This window comes from Sorex araneus, chromosome 2 (genome assembly GCF_027595985.1).
Source record: "Sorex araneus isolate mSorAra2 chromosome 2, mSorAra2.pri, whole genome shotgun sequence".
NCBI lineage: Eukaryota > Metazoa > Chordata > Mammalia > Eulipotyphla > Soricidae > Sorex > Sorex araneus.
Genome location: NC_073303.1, coordinates 30699784 through 30721675, shown reverse-complemented (window position 1 = coordinate 30721675; position 21892 = coordinate 30699784). Strand labels below are relative to the sequence as shown.

Genomic DNA, 21892 nt, shown 5'->3' with positions numbered 1-21892 from the left:
GATACTTAGCTCCTCTCATTCCCCCAAAACTGTCCTTCCTGGGACTCTCGCCTGATCCCCAGATTCCGCACAGAAGGCTGGAGGAAAAAGAATCATGTATCAGCTGGGTGTGACCTGGCAGCTCCAGTGGAGTGCAGGGTCATTCCTGGGTCCCTCACAACAGGGTCAGGGGTGGGTAGGACTGAAATACAGGTGAGGGGAACAAGCCAACAGGAGCATCGCCTTGAGGACGGTGTTGTCTGTGCTGAGGCTTCTCACATTAGGGGTGTGAGAGCCACTAGCTGAACTGGTCTGTCCCTCATGGTGAGGACCTGACTGGATTTCTGTCCTGAGTCACAGATGGTGTGTGACAATGGAGAGATGGAGGATGGTTTCCTCATGGGGCTCAAGTGCTGATGAGAAGTCCTGGGTAGAGTGGGGTGCACTGGGCATGCTGCTAGGGAGGGAAGGGAAGGAAAGGAAAGTGGAAGGAAAGGATGGGAAGGAGAATGAAAGGAAAGGAAGGAAGGGAAGGGAAGGCAAGAGAAGGCAAGGGAAGGCAAGAAAAGGCAAAGAAAGAGAAGTGGAAGGGAGGGGAGGGGAGTGATGAGAGGGAAGGGAAGGGACAGGAAAGGAAGAGAAGGCAAGGGAGCATTTTCTGCAGCTGACCTTGAGTCTCTGCAGTCAGGTGATCTCAGAGGGCTGGTAGGGGTCTGAGCTGACATCAGGCTGTGTGGGGCTCCCTGCCCTCACAGGAGAGCCAGGAGGAGATGCTCTCTCCTGTGGGGGTGTCCCAGCCCTGAGCCCTGCTCTCCTGAGACCCAGAGCTCTGGGGGCCCTGCCTTGCCTGTTGGTCCTGGCTGTTTCCTCACTTTGTCTCTCTCCAGCCCCGAGGAGATGGAGCGTTGGTCTTCCCCACCCTTCGTGCTCTGGCCTCTGGCCTTCCTGCTTTTCCTGCAGCTGCCCACCGCGGGGTCCATAGGTGAGTCTGTGCTGTGCTTCTGTATTTCCCTGGCTTGGCCCTGAGCTCGTGACCATGTGCGGTGCTCTTGGCTCTAGAGATTTCTCTGCTCTCTCAGTCATTGCATCCACTTGGGAATCCCAGAGGAGTCAATAAATCATATAGTAAGGGGAATGTGCCTGATAACTTTCCAGTGAGAAATTTATGTTTAAAAGCCACTGTCAAAAAACATTTTATTCTTTTTTTGTTTTCCAGTCTTATTTGTGTGAGAAGCAATGATCAATATTTCATTTCTTCATTCGCAGATGCTGTTAATAAAAGGGCAACAGAGCAGTCCAATCTGCAGCTGGGGCCTGGGGAGGGGAAGGTGCTGTGCTCCGTGCATAGGAGCAGGCTGGGCAGGGGTGTGTGGAGGCGGCTGTGTTGAGTAAGGCGGGCAGTGAGGATCAGTGCTTTCCCAAGGGTGCGGTACCGCCCCTGGGGCCCTGAAACTATTCAGGGGCTGATAGTAGTCTGGAATACAACTTCCTGACCTTTGCCTAAAAAGACAATTTTTGAGGGCCTTTGTGTCATTAACTATTTTCTGAAAAGTTGTGGTAGGATGAATTTGGGAACTTCTGGTATAGATAGAGAGATGGGAGCAAAGATTTGGATGTGGTGGGGCAGAGCCTATGAGGGTGTCCATGGAAAGTGGGCTTCAACAAAGGGAACAGTCCATGCAAAGCTGTCCTGGTATCTCAGGACAGTGACTGAGACAGAGTGAGCAGAGGGACAGAAGCTGGACGGTGCCTGGAGTCTGGGTGGTCACTGCAATGGGGTCCGTGGGCCATGTGGGAACCACAGAGCCATCACAAGGCTTACAGTGGAGGAAGGACATGGTTAGCTCAGGTGAAAGGGCTTCAGGCAGCGGGAGGGGGAAGGAGAGACACAGAGAGAGGCGGGGCTGCTCCTGCAGAGTCATTCCAGGCTCTGGAAGGCCAAGAAGCTCAGAAGGGGCAACAGGTTGGAGACTCTGTTGCTTAACAATTAGTGTTTGGACTCCTATGAATGAGGCAGGTGTTTAATGAAATGATATTTAGCTCCTGTTTTTTTAAAAAAAATTATTTTCAAAGAGTTGTTCACAGTAATTGATCACATTCAATATTTCAACACCAATCTCACCACAATGACACCTTCCCACCACCATTATTTTGAGTTTTTCCACCACTCAATTTGCTCTAGTTTTCAGTAGATATAATTCTACAGAGGAGAAATATCTGAACACAAATGACCAAGTTAGGGGTGGAAGTAGGATGTTCCTGTTGTGAAGTCAGGGCTCCCACGCAGACTGCAGGTGTGCCCTTTGCTCAGTTTTATTTATATTTTTCATTACCTTTATTGTTTAATCATTTTTGGTTTACACCAATTGGTGCTCACGGTTTATTCCTGATTCTATTCAAGAATCACTCCTGGCAGTGCTGGGCGAACCATACAGGGTGCCAGGGATCAAACCAGAGTGAGCCACATGCAAGGCGAGCACACCTTAACCCTGACACTTTCTCTTTCCTACTCTTCCACCCCCACCATTTTTTTTTTGTAATATGTGCAATGCTCAGGAGCCATTCTTTATGGTTCTTTGGGGACCCTCTGGAGTTCGGATTAAACCAGGTTTCCCACATACAGAGCATGTTGTTGAAACCTTTGAGCCATCTCCTCAGCTCCAGTCGTCATTTTGTCTGGTTGGCCAGGTTGTAGCTGTGTTTCTATGCAATGTACGCACTCTGCATGCCAGAATTACTTTCTTCATGTGCACACTTGGTCATGCTCAGATGAACTGATTCCAATAGGGTTTAGGGCCAAGTACTTACTTTGCTTGCCTTCATGGTGCTTCTGATGCAGGAGGAAGGCTGAGACTCACTGGATCTAAGACCCATGGAGCCCTGTATAAAGGCTCTGCTGAGAAGGTGACTAGGCGGGACTCTCTTTGCCATCATCCTTGGCCACAATGAGCAGAAAGAAGATCTTATCCAGATTCAGAGTCATGATTACTCAGTCCCCCAGCTTGGAGTCTTCTCATCAGGACTGCTCCGGCTCTCCTGGCTTCTACTCTCTGGGGGTGTCTCACACTCTGGGTGTGCAGCTCCTCAGCCTCTCACTCCCGTGTCTGTGTCCACAGAGGAGTTCCTGGTGATTGGCCCCTTGGACCCTATTATTGCTGTGGTGGGAGACAACATCACATTGCCCTGTCGTGTGTCTCCGGCCATGAATGCAGAGAACATGGAGCTGAGGTGGTTCCGCTCTAAGTTCTCACAAGCTGTGTTCATCTACCAAAACCACCAGGAGGAGAAGGAGGAGCAGCTGGCCCAGTACACGGGGCGAACCTCTCTGGAGACAGACCTCCTTTCCCAGGGGGAGGGTAACATTCACATCCACAAGGTCCAGGTTTCAGATGCAGGAAAGTATACCTGCTTCTTCAGGAAGGAAGGTTTCTCTAAAGAAGCTGTTTTGGAGCTGAAGGTGGTAGGTAGGTGACTTTATCTCTTTTCTAGAATCCTTGAAGGTGAATGTTGAATGAAACCTCAGGGACCAGGGCAATTAGTGTCTTGTTTTATTGACAAAGAAACTCATTCATTTATTTAATCCAGATACAGAACTCCTGCATGCAGACCTTGCTATGAATACCTGGTATAAGCCATTGTCCATGGCAAGTGTCCATTTGTAAGTTTTTTATTCAAGTGGAAACAAATAAATAAGACAATATATCATTTGAGATAAGATTAAGAGATAGTAACTTTTTAGGAAAAGAGCAGGTAGAATAGTGGAAGGGGATTAGCTGGGTTAGGTGGGGAGGGTAGTCTTTGGTGTTATAGAGAGGCTCAGTTTGCATCTTTTGATAATCTGAGCAAAATGGAATGCAATTGGGGTTTAATCAAGTGAATATGTGGGGATGCAAGTATGAGCAGGGAGCACCCAGAGAGATTGGGCACACAAGGAGGTCATCAGGGTTGTAAGAGTTATAAGATAATGGGGCTGGAGTGATAGCACAGCGGGTAGGGCGTTTGCCTTGCATGCGGCCGACCCGGGTTCAAATCCCAGCATCCCATATGGTCCCCTGAGCACCGCCAGGGGTGATTCCTGAGTGCATGAGCCAGGAGTGACCCCTGTGCATTGCTGGGTGTGACCCAAAAAGCAAAAAAAAAAAAAAAAGAGTTATAAGATATTTCTGGTAAGTGGAGCTCAAAAAGAGTTGACTTTTGCTGCCTCTGGCACTTAGAAAAGCTTTTGGATGTTTGCTTGAGCAGCACCTGAGTTTAATAGACAGGTTTCCCAAGAGCTATTGAGGAGGATGGACAGGACATGAGCCGGCAGGAGCAGTGGAACGTGGGCACTGTGGTTACTAGCAGTGAGTCCAATAAACCTGAGTTGTTGGGGGTGGGAAGAGGCCTCCCAAGCAGCACAGATGCAGCTTGGCTCCAGGGCTTGTGTGCATGTTCAGATCTGGCCTCCTGGGCCCTCCCTTTCACCTGCAGGTATGAACTCTGCCCCCCAGGTGCACATCACAGGAACTGAGGAAGACGGGGTCCGAGTGATGTGCAGGGCGGTGGGCTGGTTCCCCAAGCCCCAGGTGCAGTGGCGAGACTCCAGTGGGGAGAAGTTTCTGGCCTTCTCAGAGACCCAGGCCCAGGACGCTGAGGGGCTGTTCAGCGTGGAAGCAGCGCTGGTGGTGAGAGACAGCGCCGTGGGAAACGTGACTTGCTCCATCCTCAACCCCACCCTGGGCCAGGAGAAGGCCATGGCCATATTTATCCCAGGTGGGCTCTGCTGCTCTCTCCCGTGTAGGTCTCCCGACCTGGAGGGAGGGGCAGGGATTCCTGGGGGAGCTGGGCTGGGCTGTCCTGACTGTGCCCTTATGGGGTCTTCTGGGGCCCACAGAGCCCTTCTTTCCCAAGGCCTCTCCGTGGAAGCTGGTCTGTGTGGTGTGTGTGCCCTTGCTGACGTTCCTGATCCTTGGCGCTGCCTATTACACCTGGAGAGAACGTTCCATAAAGGTGCAGGAGAGGCAGCAACGAGAGGAGCTGCACCAGGATTGGGAGGAGGATGAGCAGGCAAAGAGGGCAGCACTGAAGGCCATAGGTAAGTCAGGACAGGCCCAGGCCGGGAGTGACCCAAGGACTGTGGGTCAGAGTCTAGGCTCTATCTCCAGTAGCTCAGAGCAGGTGGTTCAGGAGTCCCCAGAGGACTGTGGAGGCCCGGATGGTTGTGAAACTTTAGGATACAGAGACTCTTTTTTTTTTTTAATTTGTTCTTTTATTGAATCACCATGTGGAAAGTTACAAAGCTTTCAGGTTTAAGTCTCAGTTACACAATGCTCGAACACCCATCCCTTCACCAGTGCACATATTCCACCACCAAGAATCACAGTATACCTTCCCCCACACCCCCAAGTCCCCAGCCCCCCACCCCGCTTGTGTAACTGATAAATTTCCCTTTACTTTCACTTTACTTTGATTACATTCAATATTTCAACAAAAAACTCACTATTATTGTTTGGAATTTCTCCCTCCGAAAGTAGGACCTGCTGAAAAGGAAGCATTTGATAATTTGTTTTCCATTGCTGAGAATAAAGAGATATGAGGTCAAGTGCCTGAACTAGCAGCCACACGGTTTTGGATTTCTGTATTTTAGTATTTTAGTAACTAAGTCCAGAGAAATATCTGCCAGAAATTGCATCATTGCTAGCTTGTACCTCTCAGCTACTTTATATTCCACATATGAGTGCAATCTTTCTATGTCTATCTCTTTCTGACTTATTTTACTCAACACAATACTTTCCATGTTGATCCACTTATATGCAAATTTCATGACTTCATGTTTTCTGACAGCTGCATAGTATTCCATTGTGTAGATGTACCAAAGTTTCTTTAACCAGTCATCTGTTTTTGGGCACTCTGGTTTTTTCCATATTGTGGCTATTGTAAACAGTGCTGCAATGAACATAGAAATGCAAATGTCATTTCTACTATACCTTTTTGCCTCTCCGGGATATATTCCAAGGAGTGGTATTGCTGGGTCAAATGGAAGCTCAATTTCTAATTTTTTGAGAATCGTCCATATTGCTTTCCAAAAGGGCTGAGCCAGTCGGCATTTCCACCAGCAGTGAAGGAGAGTCCCTTCATCCCCACATCCAGGCCAACACCAGTTGCTTTTGTTTTTTGGGATGTGGGCCAGTCTCTGTGGTGTGAGATATCTTATTGTTGTATTGATCTGCATCTCCCTGATGATTAGTGATGTTGAACATTTTCTCAGGTGCCTCTCAGCCATTCGGATTTCTTCTTTGAGAAAGTTTCTGTTCATTTCATCACCCCATTTTTTGATCGGGTTGGCAGTTTTCTTCTTGTGGAGTTCAACCAGTGCATTGTATATCCTTGATATCAACCCTTTATCGGATGGGTACTGCATAAATATCCTTTCCCATTCTGCAGATTGTCTTTGTATTTTGGTCACTGTTTCTTTTGAGGTGCAGAAGCTTCTTAGTTTGAGATAGTCCCATTTATTTATCTCTGTTTTCACTTGCTTGTCCAGTGGCGTGTCAGCTTTGAAGATACCATTGTCTTCAATGTCGTGGAGAGTTTTGCCGACCTTGTCTTCAATGTACCTTAGGGATTCTGGTCTAATGTTGAGGTATTTAATCCATTTTGATCTGACTTTTGTACATGGTAATAGGTGGAGGTGTAAGCCCATTTTTTTTGCATGTAGCTGTCCAGTTTTGCCAGCACAATTTGTTAAACATGCTTTCCTTGCTCCACTTCACATTTCTTGCTCCCTTATCAAAAATTAGATGATCATATATTTGGGGGTGTGTGTCAGAGTATTCAACCCTGTTCCATAGGTCTGCAGCTTTGCCTTTATTCCAGTACCATGCTTTTTTTTTCTTTTTGGGTCACACCCAGCGATGCACAGGGGTTACTCCTGGCTTTGCACTCAGGAATTACTCCTGGCGGTGCTTGGTGGACCATATGGGATGCCGGGGATCGAACCCGGGTCGGCCGCGTGCAAGGCAAATGCCCTACCCGCTGTGCTATCACTCCGGCCCCCAGTACCATGCTGTTTTAATTACTACCGCTTTGTAGTAGAGTTTTAAGTTGGGGAGATTGATTCCTCCCATTTTCTTTTTCTCAAGAATTGCTTTAGCTATTCATGGGGGCTTATTGTTCCGTATGAATTTCAGGAGCGCTTGCTCCATTTCTTTGAAGAATGTCAAGGGTATCCCTATAGGGATCGCATTGAATTTGTACAATGCTTTGGAGAGTATTGCCATTTTGACAATATTAATTCTTCCAACCCATGATCAGGGGATGTCTTTCCATTTCCTCATGTCCTCTTTTATTTCCTGAAGTAGTGTTTTGTAGTTATCATCATACAAGTCCTTTACCTCCTTAGTTAAGCTGATTCCGGAGTACTTGATTTTCTGAGGCATAATTGTGAACGGGATTGCTTTTATCATGTCGCTTCCTTCTCTCTCATTATTTGCATATAGGAAAGCCATGGATTTTTGGGTATTGATTTTATAGCCTGCAACTTTACTATACGAGTCTATTGTTTCTAGGAGTTTCTTGGTAGAGTTTTAGGGTTCTCTAAGTATAGTATCATGTCATCTGCGAATAGTGAGAGCTTGATTTCTTCCTTTCCTACCTGAATGCCCTTAATATCTTTTTCTTGCCTAATTGCTATTTCAAGTACTTCCAGTACTATATTGAACAGAAGTGGAGAGAGTGGGCATCCTTGTCTTGTCCCTGTTCTTAGAGGGAAGACTCTTAGTTTTTTCCCCATTGAGGATGATGCTTGTGATAAATGGCTTTGACAATATTGAGGAAGGCCCCTTCTATACCCATTTTGGTGAGAGTTTTCATCATAAACGGGTGCTGGATCTTGTCAAATGTTTTCTCTGCATCTATTGATATCATTATATGATTTTTATCTTTTCTTTTGTTGATATGATGGATTATGTTGATTGATTTCCGGATGTTAAACCATCCTTTTTTTTTTTCTTTTTGGGTCACACCTGGCGAAGCACAGGGGTTACTCCTGGCTCTGCACTCAGGAATTACCCCTGGCCGTGCTCAGGGGACCTTATGGGATGCTGGGATTTGAACCCGGGTCGGCCGCGTGCAAGGCAAACGCCCTACCCGCTGTGCTATCTCTCCAGCCCCTGGATGTTAAACCATCCTTGCATCCCCAGGATGAATCCCACTTGGTCATGGTGTTTGATCTTTTTGATGAGTTGTTGAATTCTATTTGCTAATATTTTGTTGAGAATCTTCACATCAGGATACAGAGACTCTTTGGATGGCTAAAACCATACTGAAAAATAAGAGACTGGGAGGCATCTCATCACTTACATTAAAACTATACTGTAAAGTAATAGTGGTCAAAACAGTGTAGTCCTGGAATGAAGAAGGACTCTTTGACCAATGGGTCAGAATTGAGTATCCATGGATGAGCCCCCATATATATGATCAGTTGTTTTTTTATAAAGGATCTGAAAACATGAAATGGAACAAAGACAGCTTTTGAAACAAAAGTTGTTGGGGGAGAATAGGATAACCACATGTGAGAAATTAAAGTTGGGCCCATGTCTTAAATTTTACACAAAAGTCATCTTAGAGTGGATCAAAGGCTTGAGATCATATCTGAATCTATAAAGCACGTTGAGGAATCTCTAGGAAGAAAATTCCAAGATCTAAACCTCAAAGGAGACTTCAAATCTATGATACCATTGACAAAAGCTATAGAATCAGAATAAAATCAGAAGAAAACAAATGGGACTATATTAAAATAAAAAGTTTCATTATGGAAAAAGGAACATGGGCTAAAACTGAAAGACAGCTGATTGGGAGAAACTATTTGTATTCAACAACTCAGATAACAAAGGTCAATATCCAAGATATAAATAGCATTCACAAAGAGCAACCCAAACTCAAACAAACTAAAATCCCCATCAGAAAATGGGGAGTAGAAATGAACACTTATCTGAGGAAGACCAATGAATGGTCAGTAGGCACATGATGAAAAAATGCACATCGTACTTACAATTAGGGAAATCCAAATTAAGATGACAAGAGATATAATATTACACTGGTGAGAATGGCACATATCAAAAATAACGGGATTGATCTGAGTTAGCAGGGATGCGGTGAAAATGGGACACTCATTGCTGGTGTGAATGTTGTTTGGTTCAACCCCTTTGGAAAACAGTTTAGAGGTTCTCAGTAAACTTAAAATTGTGCTTCAATTCCACTTTTGGGTATCTATCTCCAGGACAGAAAAATGTTCCTTCAAAGAGACATATGCACACCATTAGTCATTGAAACACTAAATACAATAGCTAAGATTTGGAATTAACCTAGATGTTCAAGAACAGATCAGTGGATCATGTGTGGTATATATATAAATTCTAATGGAATAATATGCAGAAGCAAGCAATTATGAAATTATGCAATTCGTAGCAACATGGGTGGGACTGGAAGACCATATTAAATGAAATAAGACATAAAAGAAAAAGGATAAACAAAGGATGACATCACTTATATGTGGTAGTTAGAATTACTGAATGAGAGACTGCAAAGTTTTAAAGAGAATCCCTAGATCACCCTTAGGTCTAGAGTATGAAAATGAGAGGAGGGGAGAAGGAGAAGAAATAGATGAGAAGCAACGGGGTACAGGGGCTAAGAAGATTCAGTATATTGGTGGTGTTACGGAATGATAGAGCTAAGTATTCAAGCCACAGAATCAACAACACCAAAATCATGACACCCTAACTTTAACAACTGAATTTAAAAAGGTCCTTGTCAAAAGGGCAGGCTGAGGTGAGAGGTATGGGAAGGAGCCTGGAAACTTTATTTTTATTTTAAAAAATTTATTTATTTTTTAATTAGTGAATCACCGTGAGGGTACAGTTACAGATTTATACATTTTTATGCTCATGTTTCCCTCATACAAAGTTTGAGAACCCATCCCTTTACCAGTGCCCATTCTCCACCACAAATAAATCCAGCATCTCTCCCACCCCCCAATCCCATCTCCCCCTGCCCCACCCTGCCACTGAAGCAGGGTATTCCCTTTTGTTCTCTCTCTCTAATTAGGTGTTGTGGTTTGCAATAAAGGTGTTGAATGGCCATTGTGTTCAGTCTCTAGTCTACTTTCAGCATGCATCACCCTTCCCCCGGGTGGCCTCCAAAAACATTTTACTTGGTGTTCTCTTCTCTATCTGAGTTGCCCTCTCCCCAGCATGTGAGGCCAGCTTCCAAGCTATGGAGTCAACCTCCTGGTACTTATTTCTACTATTCTTGGGTGTTAGTCTCCTACTCTGTTATTCTATATTCCACAGATGAGTGCAATCTTCCTATGTCTGTCTCTCTCTTTCTGACTTATTTCACGTAGCACGATACTTTCCATGCTGATCAACTTATATGCAAATTTCGTGACCTAATTTTTTCACAGCTGCATAGTATTCCATTGTATAGATGTACCAAAGTTTCTTCAGTGAGTCATCTGTTTTTGGGCACTCTTTTTTTTTTTCCAGATTCTGGCTATTGTAAATAGTGCTGCGATGAACATATAAGTGCAGATGTCATTTCGACTATACTTTTTTGCTTCTCTGGGATATGTTCCCAGCAGCAGTATTGCTGGGTCAAATGGGAGCTCAATAACTAATTTTCTGAGAACCGTCCATATTGTTTTCCAAAAGGGCTGAACGAGTTGGCATTCCCACCAGCAGTGTGGAAGGGGAAACCTGGAAACTTTAGTGGAAGAAGGTTGACACTGATGGTGGGATCAGTTGTAGAACATTGAGCGGCTAAAACTTAACTATGAAACTTTTGTTAATCTTGGTGCTTTAATAACAAATAAATTAAAAGAGATACAGATATCCTTTTTTGGTGGATTCTGCTGGCCCATTTTTTTCCTATTACTTAGGTTAGAGAATTCATGCTTTTATTTTTTTCATTTTGTTTCAGGTGAACTGCAGGCAAATTTAGGTGAGTTTTTCTCCTCTATTTTCCTCTGTTTAAAATTTTCCCTTATACTTTATATAAACACCATGGTTTACCAAGTTGTTCATGATGATTTGTTACAAACATTCAATATTCCAACACCAATCCCACCACCATTACTCCTTCCCACCACCATGATTTCTAAGTTTCCCAGCCACCCCTTAAGCCTGCCCCCATAGTAGTTGCTCAGTAATTTAATATGTTTGTTGTAAATAAGTTGTTAAAAGAATGATCAAAAATGTTTCCTTAGAAGAAAGCTAGTGAAGATTTTTCAATCTCACTGTGGAGCCATTAAGCCCTTTTATAAGAGAGTACTAAGATGTTGTTATAGGTTAAACCTTCAGTGTTTATATTTTGTTAATTGAGATTGGTTGCCTTTTCTGTTACAACTCATCCAATCTGGTGTGCTATTCCTGGTTTATCAGTGTGTTGACTTTAGATGTCACATGGTCATAAATGTGGATGCATCCTCCAGGAAGTTCAATTTTTTTTTTTTTTTACTTTTGGATTACACCCGGTGATGCTCAGGAGTTACTCCTCTACAACTGACTCTCTATTCAGGAATTACTCCTGGAGGTGCTCAGGGGACCATATGGGATGTTGGGAATCGAACCCAGGTTGGCCGTGTGCAAGGCAAATGCCCTACTCGTCGTGCTATTGCTCCAGCCCCAAGTCCAAATTTTTTAATGGGGTGTACAGCTGGAGTAAAAATTTTAACTGGGTAGTGGCTTTCTGAGCAGCGGAGTAGGACCAGGAACATGGTGGCGATCATGGTGTGTGGAGGTTTTTGGTTGCTGGGGCTCTGTTTGGGTGGATGTGGAGCTCACCTTCCCTTCCCACCCCCACCTGGGTTGTCTTAGACCACTCAGCCTTGTACAGGGTCTGGAAAAATCTCTTGAGTTTTGCTTTTCTTCAACTCCCTGGATTCCCTTGGTTGTGGTTCTAGTGGTTCTGAGCTCACTTGTTTCTGTTGCCTTTCAGACCAGAGGAAGCTGGAGTACTTGACTGGTGAGTGACACTTCAGGTGTCCTGTCTTCTGTCCTACCTGTGCCCAAGTGTTCCTCTCCCTGTGTGTGCTGGGGCAGAAATGGGTCCCCTTCCCTGAGCTGAAGCAGAAGCTGCTGAGAGCCCCACCTGGCCCACATGCTCTCCCAGGTCTGTCCTGCTGTCTCACCCTGTACTTGGTGACCTGGCTGTCACAGAGACCTCTGCAGTCTGCTTTCATTCTGGGTCCCTTTCTCTACATTGCCGAGATTCTAATCTTTAGGGCATCTCGTTCTTACTCTGCATCTAGAAACAGAAGTAGCTGCTCTGAAAGCACTGTAGGAGCCAGAAAACTAAATGGGAACTTTGAGTTTAGGCACGTGACTCCTGCCCCTGTCTCCAAAACACTTCTTAGGGGAAGCCTGTTCCTTTCAGCGTCTAAAGGTGCTGTGATCCTACAGTGATTGGAGCCATAGTTATGAGGCGGAGCAGGGTGGGAATGTGCTAGAATTTCTCTCAATATTCTGAATAGTGATTTTATTTTGGGGGGAGGGTCAGGTGAGATTTGAGCTATACCTGCAGTGCTGAGGGGCTGCTCCTGGGGGTGCTCAGAATATCATTTGCTAGTGATCACCCAGACGTGACTGCATGCAAGGCAAAACACCTTAACCCCGGTCCTTTTTCTCTAGCCCACCAGAATAGTGATGTTTTATCTAATAAAGACTATTCTGTCCCAGAGATCTGCAACGAAGTGTCCTTTCCTGTCCCTAATTATAACCCTGTTGAAGTTATTTCTGAACTTTTTACTAACAAATGGTATAATAGCAACATTTTAAAATTAGCTATCAAATAATTTATATTATGTTCCTTAAAATATTTGAATATGTAGTATAATTTATAACCCTCAGTGAAAAAAGTGAGTGATGATAGAGGAGGCATTTTTCAGGATCTTGAGACTCAGCAGCTAAGTGACTGTCAAGTCACACAGAAGCAGAGGGACAGCAGTGGGACTCAGCACCCTGCAGGAGCTCCCCTCTCTCCATTGCGCCCCCTTCTGTCAGCAGAGAGCAGGTGCTGGGCCAGAGGCAGGGTTTGGCAGGCTGATAGACTGAGCTCTCTGTGTTCCCTTTCAGCCTGGAGAAAGGCCCTGCTGTACGCAGGTAGGTGTTCCAAGTGTCTTGTGACTCCTCTCCAGCCTCACTCCTTCCCTTTCTCTACCCAAGGACCCCATGGCAGGAAGGGGTTGTTGTCTCTGTTGTTCTTGTCATTTCTCTAGCCTCCATCTGAAGATTGCAGGGACTGTCCTTGGGGACACAGATCTGCCTCCTCTGACCCTGTCTACTGCAGGTCAGGTTTGGGTGAGCAGCCCCTTTGAAAACTCCTTGTAACGGTGCTCCCTTGGGAGCGGTTTGGGGGGGCACAGTGATAATGGAGGTCATTGTGAGTGGACACTGCAGCAGGGTAGCCATATAGCTCCCTCCTGCTGATTTCAAAAATCCTGTCTGCCAGATCAGGATTCAAGTCTTCTTAATTAATTGATTAATTATAGATTCTGAATCCGTTTTTTACCGAAACCACTTTATCATCAATTTTGGTTTTCTTTATTCCCCCTTTCTCCTCAATCCTCTGGAATATTGATCCTTTGCTTTATCGTGGTCTGGTTCTCCATGCAAGTTGGGTTTATTCCTCTAAGTGGCTAAGAATTGATGCAACTTAGGTTCTCTGTTCTGAATTTTGGGTTCAGAACCACTGGAGGAACTTCAGGCTACAGGACTTTCATGTAGGTTTTGCTTTTTATGAAAGATCTGAAATCATATGCCAAATTCTATGTGTATATTTGTGACAGGAATATATGGAACATTTTCAAAATCTCCCTCTGTCTCTGTCTCTTTCTCTCTCTTTCTCCAACTTTAGGAAAATTCTTTATTTGACGGACTGAACTGATCCAGGTCAGTCAGTCAAGTAAATGTGTGGAGACTGTAAACTAAGACATATCTAGAGAAGTTACCAGATTTGTAACAAGGGAAATTTGTTACCACAAAAACTGTGGGGAGAAAAATCATTGAAAAACGATGGGTGGGGAGGAGATGAGTGCCCGAGGAGGAATGTAGTCAAGTGGAGTGTATTCGAGATTTTCATTACAGAGATTCTGGGTGAATTGTGGTGGCAGATGAGAGGACACTAATTAAAGCCAAGGTACTTTGAGAGGAAGAGAACTATCCTGATGACACGGTGCTTCCTAGGTCTTGTGGGTGGCCTGGTGGGTTACTCCTGCAGTGTTTGGGGGCCTCCAGGCCTGCACCTGTGATGCCTGGAGAACCATAAGGTGCTGGGGATTGAACTGGGTTTCCATAGGGGAAGTGTGCACTTTAATTCTTTTTTTTTTCTTTTTGGGTCACACCCGGTGATGCACAGGGGTTACTCCTGGCTCTGCACTCAGGAATTACTCCTGGCGGTGCTCGGGAACCATATGGGATGCTGGGATGCTGGCTGAACCCGGGTTGGCTGCATGCAAGGCAAACGCCCTATTGCTTAATTAGGCCTATTGCTCCAGCCCCCATGCACTTTAATTCTTGTACTATTTCTCTGTCCCCCTAACATGTATACATTAAAAAATAGTTTTTATTAAGACACTATGATTTTCAAAGTTGTTCATAATAGAGTTGTTTCACATATACAATCTTCCAACACCAACTACTACCAGTGTCTCCTCCTTCTCTCTACTAATGTTCCCAGGCTCTCTCACACCTCCTCCTGACCCTCTTGGCAGGCATATAACAAATCTATTTCATATTGTTGCTACTACAAAACTTAAAGAGTAGCAAACGGAGTTATTAAAAAAATCTCAAAAGTTTATTTTAGTTGTAATGATTGATTACTATATGATTTTAACCTATCAAGAAATTATAATAATTTAATTTAATATAATGCTTATCTCATTTACATAAATAAATTTTCAACTATGATAGCTAAAATATATTGTATTTTTGGTACTTGAATCTTATTGTGGTAATCATCATGTTTTCCTATAATAAATAAAAACTTTTAAAATTTTGTGATATTTTACATTTTACATAAAATAGGTAAAATTGGGGCTGGAGTGATGGTACAGTGGGTAGGTGCTTGTTTGATTTTATTAAAATCATTGTGTTGGTGTTTGTGGAGGAGAGGTAGTTTCCATAAAGCTATCTGGTGACTTTATTGGTTGCCTCTACTTGATATCAGAGTGAAGTCCATGGTCTGGGTCACCTGTCTCTGGTTATATATGGCATTTGATTTCCTTCTCTTGACACAAAACTTCCCATTTCCCTGTATGGCTGGGTTGCTCTCTGGTCTGTCTTTATGTTCCAGTACAACATTTGATTTTTTTCCTTTTTTTAAAGCCATTTAATTTGAAACACTGGGATTTATAATACTGTTATTTATACCTTTTATGCAGACCTCATTCCAGCAGCACAACCATCAGTAGGGTATTAGGATGCCCCTTCCCCTTCCCAGTGTCCTAAAGGCCCCTCCTCGTCACCCCTGCTCCCATGGAAGCTCAGATTTCTACAGACAATTTCTTTAGTTCTCATTTTTTGGCCAATTTTTCCCTCTTATTATGTTATGTATCCCACGTATGAAAGAGATCCTTTTAAAAGTTTGTAGAGGTGGTGACACCTAAACACACATAAATAAATAAAGATAATCTCCTGAAATTCTACAAAATTGTAAATCAATGATAAGTTTTGAAAATATGTATTTTTTCCCCAAAAATCTTTCTTTGGGTTGTGTATATAAATTTTAAAAATATTATAAATAATTCTGTGCTAACATATTTTAAAATTATTAAGAAATAGATAAATCCCACCTATACACAATTTAGTAAGAGTGAAAACAGACTTAAGAAAATTTTAGGGGAATATTTGAATAGGTTTATAGAAGTATACAAGTATGCTTTATCTTACAAAAGAAATATGGGCTTTATGTTAGAAATATTTTTATGTTAGAACATATTTAATTATAGATAGTACATGATTTATATTAATAAGTAAAAGGCTATAACAAAAATCTCTATAGAAGCAAAAAATGTCTCCTATATTGAGAGCTATATCCAGCGCCTACTCCCTGTATTAAGCTTTATGGTTTTGCCTTCATGGGAAGATTGCAGTATGGTGGCCCCCCCTCTATCTCCCTAGGAAATCATTTGATTATTTCCAAAACATGTCCCAGAGCCCAAACCCCTCTTCATTTTATCATTTCAGAAAATTACTAGCCCGCTTGAACAAATCGATGAGCAATGGGATGACAGTGACTGACAGTGACAGTGACTAGTCAACTCTGATATGTATACAAATCTCTGATATGAATTATGGTTTTCTTGTAGATTGGCGCAAGGACATATTCCAGACCTGTAAGTGGTTTCATATTCTTTATATTCTTTCTGGGTGCTCCTGCTCCTCCCACAGCTTGTGGCCTCTCTATCAGTTCTCTCTGTGATAGAGATACTACATGGCTGGGCTGTGGTGGTTATAGTCATACAGTTGTATGACTGATACTTGAAGCTAAAGAGACTTCATTTAGTTCATGGTGCCCAACTAGGCTTCAAGGGCCTCGTGACTTATCTAATTTATAAACCAAACCAGTCGTTGGTTTCTTTTTCTTAAGGGTTATAAGCTTGTGTTCCTCATCTCAGTAGGTTTTTATACCCTTGTCTCCTGTGCACCTAAGCCTATGGGGTGAGGTTTTGTGTGCTGAAGGCCTTGCATGACTGTTGCTTCTCTCTGCAGGGCCTGTCACTCTGGATCCAGGATCTTCCAGTCCTGGAATTGTCGTCTCTCACAAGAATACAAGTCTGACCTTGAAGGACACTGCTACAGCATCAGGAGAGAGACGTAGCATCTTAGGCCTTGAGGGCATCACATCGGGGCGCTGTTGCTGGGAGGTGGAAATCAGGAATGGAGTCAAAAGTGTTTGGGCTCTGGGGGTCTGTAGAGAAGATGTGAAACGGACAGGCTGGTACCAAGAGTCTCCACAAAAGGGGTTCTGGGTTGTGGGGAATTGTGAAGATGGATTTCATGCTTTTACTACTCCTTGGACTCCTCTGTCCCTTCGTCAGGTTCCCCAGAGGCTGGGGGTTTTCCTGGACCCTGAGGAAGGGGATGTCTCCTTCTATAACATGACTGATGGCTCCCACATTTTCTCCTTCTCTCATGTTTCCTTCTCTGGCACCCTCTTTCCGTACTTTAGGATTCAATCAGGAGACGTGTCCCTGTCCATCTGCTCCGTGGTGCCTGGGCCTGAGCTCCCTGTGCCCATGAACAGTTTTCCTTTTACTCAGGAGGAGCCTGTGAGCTCAGACTCTGGTGTTGATGGTGCTCCCCCAGGGCCCACATCTCCATTACTCTGCTGAAACCCTGAGGTCATGTCCCCATCAGTGTCTCCCCCTTCTGGTGACTCTTCCAGGAACTGCAGAACCTATTCCAAAGTCCTCTGGTTGAGTCCTGTGTGTCTGTGGTTTTGCCCTGTGCTCTGGGTGAAGACTTAACTTTACTAAGGAGATTTTTTTCCTTTTTGGGTCACACCCAGCGATGCTCAGGCTTACTCCTGGCTCTCCACTCAGGAATTACTCCTGGGACCATTGGGATGCCAGGGATCGAACCTGGTTGGCCACATGCAAGGCAAATGCCCTCCCTGGTGTACTATCCTGAGATAAATATTTTTGGTAATGAAAATAGGTATGGGTATTTTATACTTTTGGACAAATGTATAAGTACTGAATTACTCCTCAGAATACAAAGAAGTTGACTCTATCCAGTTGAATTTGTGCAAAGAAACTGAGACCAAGTGTGGGTCCTCAGCTGTGTATTTGGGATCTGGGGTCTGCCTAGAAAACTTGGTCATTCATTTTTTCTTGGCAATGAATAATAAATGGATCTTTTATAGGAGAAGAATCTCATATTTTCTTCTATTTTCTATTCTGGCAAGAGAGAAACATCTATTTTTCCAATGCAGTAATTTTTTATTAACATAAAAAACTCATGCTTTGTTGATTTATGGATTCAAGTGAAGGAACTGGTTTCCCATTAACAAAAATAATGTCAACATTAGATGTCAAGAGAGCTGCTACCAAATGAAGATGTGACTAGGAGGATTTTGCTTACTTGTTTCTTTGGGTCACAGCTGGCTGTTCTCAGGGCTTGCTCTTGGCTCTTGTATTAAGAAATCACATCAGATGTGGTTCAAGGGACTATATGGAATGCCAGAGATTAAACCTAACTGGCTGTGTGCAAGGCAAGTGTCTTAGCTGCTGTACTATCACTTCAGTCCCACACTAAGAGAGTAAATTGCGGTGCAGAGTAAATTGCAGAAAGCTTTGTAATGCCGAGTAAAAGTTAACAGGGCACAAAGGAAAGCAGACTTTTGAAGACTCATATCTTTAAAAATGTTTACTGAAGATATGTGCTCCCTGCCATGTAGGGAACATAAACCTGCTGTATATTCACCCTGACCTGGGCTTTGGACATTGTAGAAAAAAAGCAATATGATAACTGAATTTTCTTCTTCTTTTTTGTTTTTTTTTTGCTTTTTGTGTTACACCCGGCGATGCACAGGGGTTACTCCTGGCTCTTCACTCAGAAATTACTCCTGGCGGTGCTCAGGGGACCATATGGGATGCTGGGAATTGAACCCAGGCTGGCTGTGTGCATGGCAAATGCCCTACCTGCTATGCTATTGCTCCAGCCCCACTCTCTCCTTTTTATGTGTGTACTCATCTGTATATGTTTACTGAATTTTTCCTTTCTTCTGTTAATAATGTTTATAATTTTAACAGTACCATTTATGAGTTGGTAGCCCTTGGCTGTCACACATGTAAATAGAGATGAAGGCATAGGCCTGGGCCCTCCATGGAGTGCAGGAACATTCAACCAGAACCTCATGGAGCGGGAGGGATGCCATGCAGGCCCTGCCCTCCCCCAGGGCCCAGCCCCACCCCAGCTCCTCTCAACTCAGGGGAAAAGGGAGCAGGAAGGGGACCTTGGACTCAGACCTACCCCAGGATGGCAATCCTGCCCTGAAAGCTGACGTTGCCCTAAGTGTCAGTCCCCGGATTCCTTCTGGGAGGAGAAAGGAGCAGAGACCAGGCCAAGGAAAGATTTCCTGAGAAGGCTGGAAGGACACTGGGCACTGGTACAAGGAGGACAACAAAGAGCAGCCACCACTGTCACCCCAGACCCGCAGACTCCTGCTCCCGCTGCTTTAATGCTTCCACGTTTCACTTGTGTTTCTTGCTGAAATATAAATTTTCCTGGTAATAAGCAGGTTGATATTTTACTTGAAATAATAAGAGTGAGACCTGGGCAAATGACCATCATAAAATGTTTCAAGATTTAGGGGCCAGACCTATAGTACAGAGTTTTAGGTACTTGTCTTGCATGTAGCCAAGCCCAGTTCAATCTCCATCATTACAATGTGGCTTAGCATAAAATTTAGGCTGAATCAAAGATTCTTCCCCGCTCTTATCCTCTAACACAGGAGTTTCTCTGTAAGTTGCTTTGAAACTGTGTGCATGACTGACACAACTTTTCTCCTATTTTTTCATAGTTTTAAATTAAATTGCTCTCTATCTTTTTGCTTAAACCAATGACAATACCATTTTACATTTCTTTATTCCCTTTCTCTTTTTCTTCTTCCTTTCTTTCTTTCTCCCTTTCTCTTTTTCTTCTTCTTTCCTTTCTTTCCCTTTCTCTTTTTTCTTCTTCCTTCCTTCCTTCCTTCCTTCCTTCCTTCCTTCCTTCCTTCCTTCCTTCCTTCCTTCCTTCCTTCCTTCCTTCCTTCCTTCCTTCCCTCCCTCTTTCTTTCTTTCTTTCTTTCTTTCTTTCTTTCTTTCTTTCTTTCTTTCTTTCTTTCTTTCTTTCTTTCTTTCTTTCTTTCTTTCTTTCTTTCTTTCTTTCTTTCTTTCTTTCTTTCTTTCTTTCTTTCTTTCTTTCTCTCTCTCTCTTTCTTTCTTTCTTTTTTTTTATTATTTATTTTTTGCTTTTTTGGGTCACACCCAGCGATGCTCAGGGGTTACTCCTGGCTTTGCACTCAGGAATTACTCCTGGCAGTGCTTGGGGGACCATATGGGATGCCGGGGATCGAACCCGGGTCGGCTGCGTGCAAGGCGAATGCCCTACCCGCTGTGCTATCGCTCCCGCCCCTCTTTCTTTCTTTCTATATCCCACTCCTCAAGCATCCAGGATGACCCAGGTAACCCCAGTATCAAAGGGCCTGAGCAGCACCTTCACATTGAACTGTTACTCTGGTTGACCAAGAGTCTCTGGGAGGGACACTTGTATCTTTTGAGCACTTCTTGGGAGGACGTACCACTGCCCCCAATACTTCTCCTAATTAGAGGGAATGTGAAATAAAAAGAAGAAAAGGGCTAAATAAAGGAATAATGGAGAGAATGTAGGGGTGAGGGACAATAGACAGGTGATGGGTAACATGTAGGGGCTGGTCCCTTGGGTTCCAGACATACTGCTTATGGGATGGATAAAAGATGCGCACACAACTGCCCAGAGTCTCTCAGGCATGTCCCTTGGTAGCCACAAGCACTGAGTGAGGACAGAGCTAGTAGCAGTGCTGACCATGTGGCAGACCTAGTCAATGGCCTGGAGGAAATTGCTCACTCTTCTTTTTCTTTTCTTTATTTTTTTTCAATTTTTTTTCAATTTATTTTTTAATAAGTGAATCACCGTGAGGGTACAGTTACAGATTTATACATTTTTGTGCTCATGTTTCCCTCATACAAAGTTCGAGAACCCATCCCTTAACCAGTGCCCATTCTCCACCACAAATAAACCCAGCATCCCTCCAACCCTCCCCAATCCCATCTCCCCCCCACCCCACCCTGTCACTGTGGCAGGTATTCCTTTTTGTTCTCTCTCTCTAATTTGGTGTTGTGGTTTGCAATAAAGGTGTTGAGTGGCCATTGTGTTCAGTCTCTAGTCTACATTCAGCACACATCACCCTTCCTCCGCGTGGTCTCCATCCCTTCTCTATCTGAATTGCCCTCTCCCCAAAATGTGAGGCCAGCTTCCAAGTCATGGAGTAAAGCTCCTGGTACTTATTTCTACTATTCTTGGGTGTTAGTCTCCTACTCTGTTATTCTATATTTCACAGATAAGTGCAATCTTTCTATGTCTGTCTCTCTCTTTCTGACTCATTTCATATACTTTCCATGCTGATCCACTTATATGAAATTGCTCACTCTTCTACACCCATTCAGGCCAGGTCATCAAGGTTCCAGGGATCCCTGGGAGGGATTTGAGTCCTCTAATAACTCTAATAACTCTAATTTTTTGAGAATCGTCCAAATTGTTTTCCAGAAGGGCTGAACCAGTCGGCATTCCCACCAGCAGTGAAGAAGGGTCCCTTTCTCCCCACATCCTCTCCAACAGCGGTTGCTTTTGTTCTTTTGGATGTGTACTAGTCTCTGTGGTGTGAGGTGGTATCTCATGGTTGTTTTGATCTGCATCTCTCTGATGATTAGTGATGCAGAGCACTTTTTCATGTGCCTTTTGGCCATTCGTATTTCTTCCTTGGTAAAGTTTCTGTTCATTTCTTCGCCCCATTTTTTGATGGGGTTGGATGTTTTCTTCTTGTAGAGTTCAACCAGTGCTTTATATACCATTGATATCAACCCCTTATCTGATGGGTATTGTGTAAATATCCTTTCCCATTCTGTAGATAGTCTTTGTATTCTGGTCACTGTGTCTTTTGCGGTGCAGAAGCTTTTTAGTTTAATGTAGTCCCATTTGTTGATCTCTGTTTCTACTAGATTGCTTAGTTCCGTGTCATCTTTGAAGATACCTTTATCTTCAATATCGTGGAGGGTTTTGCAGACCTTGTCTTCAATGTACCTTATGGTTTGTGGTCTGATGTTGAGGTCTTTAATCCATTTTGATCTGACTTT

General features: G+C 43.8%; 1 protein-coding gene across 1 annotated transcript; it reads left to right on the top strand.

Moving 5' to 3' along the window:
• The first annotated feature begins 876 nt into the window (after window positions 1–876).
• LOC129401616 (butyrophilin-like protein 1) lies at window positions 877–17347 on the top strand. Its single transcript, XM_055124340.1, has 9 exons — window positions 877–961; window positions 3060–3443; window positions 4450–4731; window positions 4853–5053; window positions 10936–10956; window positions 11953–11979; window positions 13089–13115; window positions 16322–16348; window positions 16725–17347. Exons 1-9 carry the CDS (start codon window positions 877–879, stop codon window positions 17345–17347), a joined length of 1677 nt encoding a protein of 558 aa, XP_054980315.1.
• The last annotated feature ends 4545 nt before the right edge of the window (window positions 17348–21892 follow it).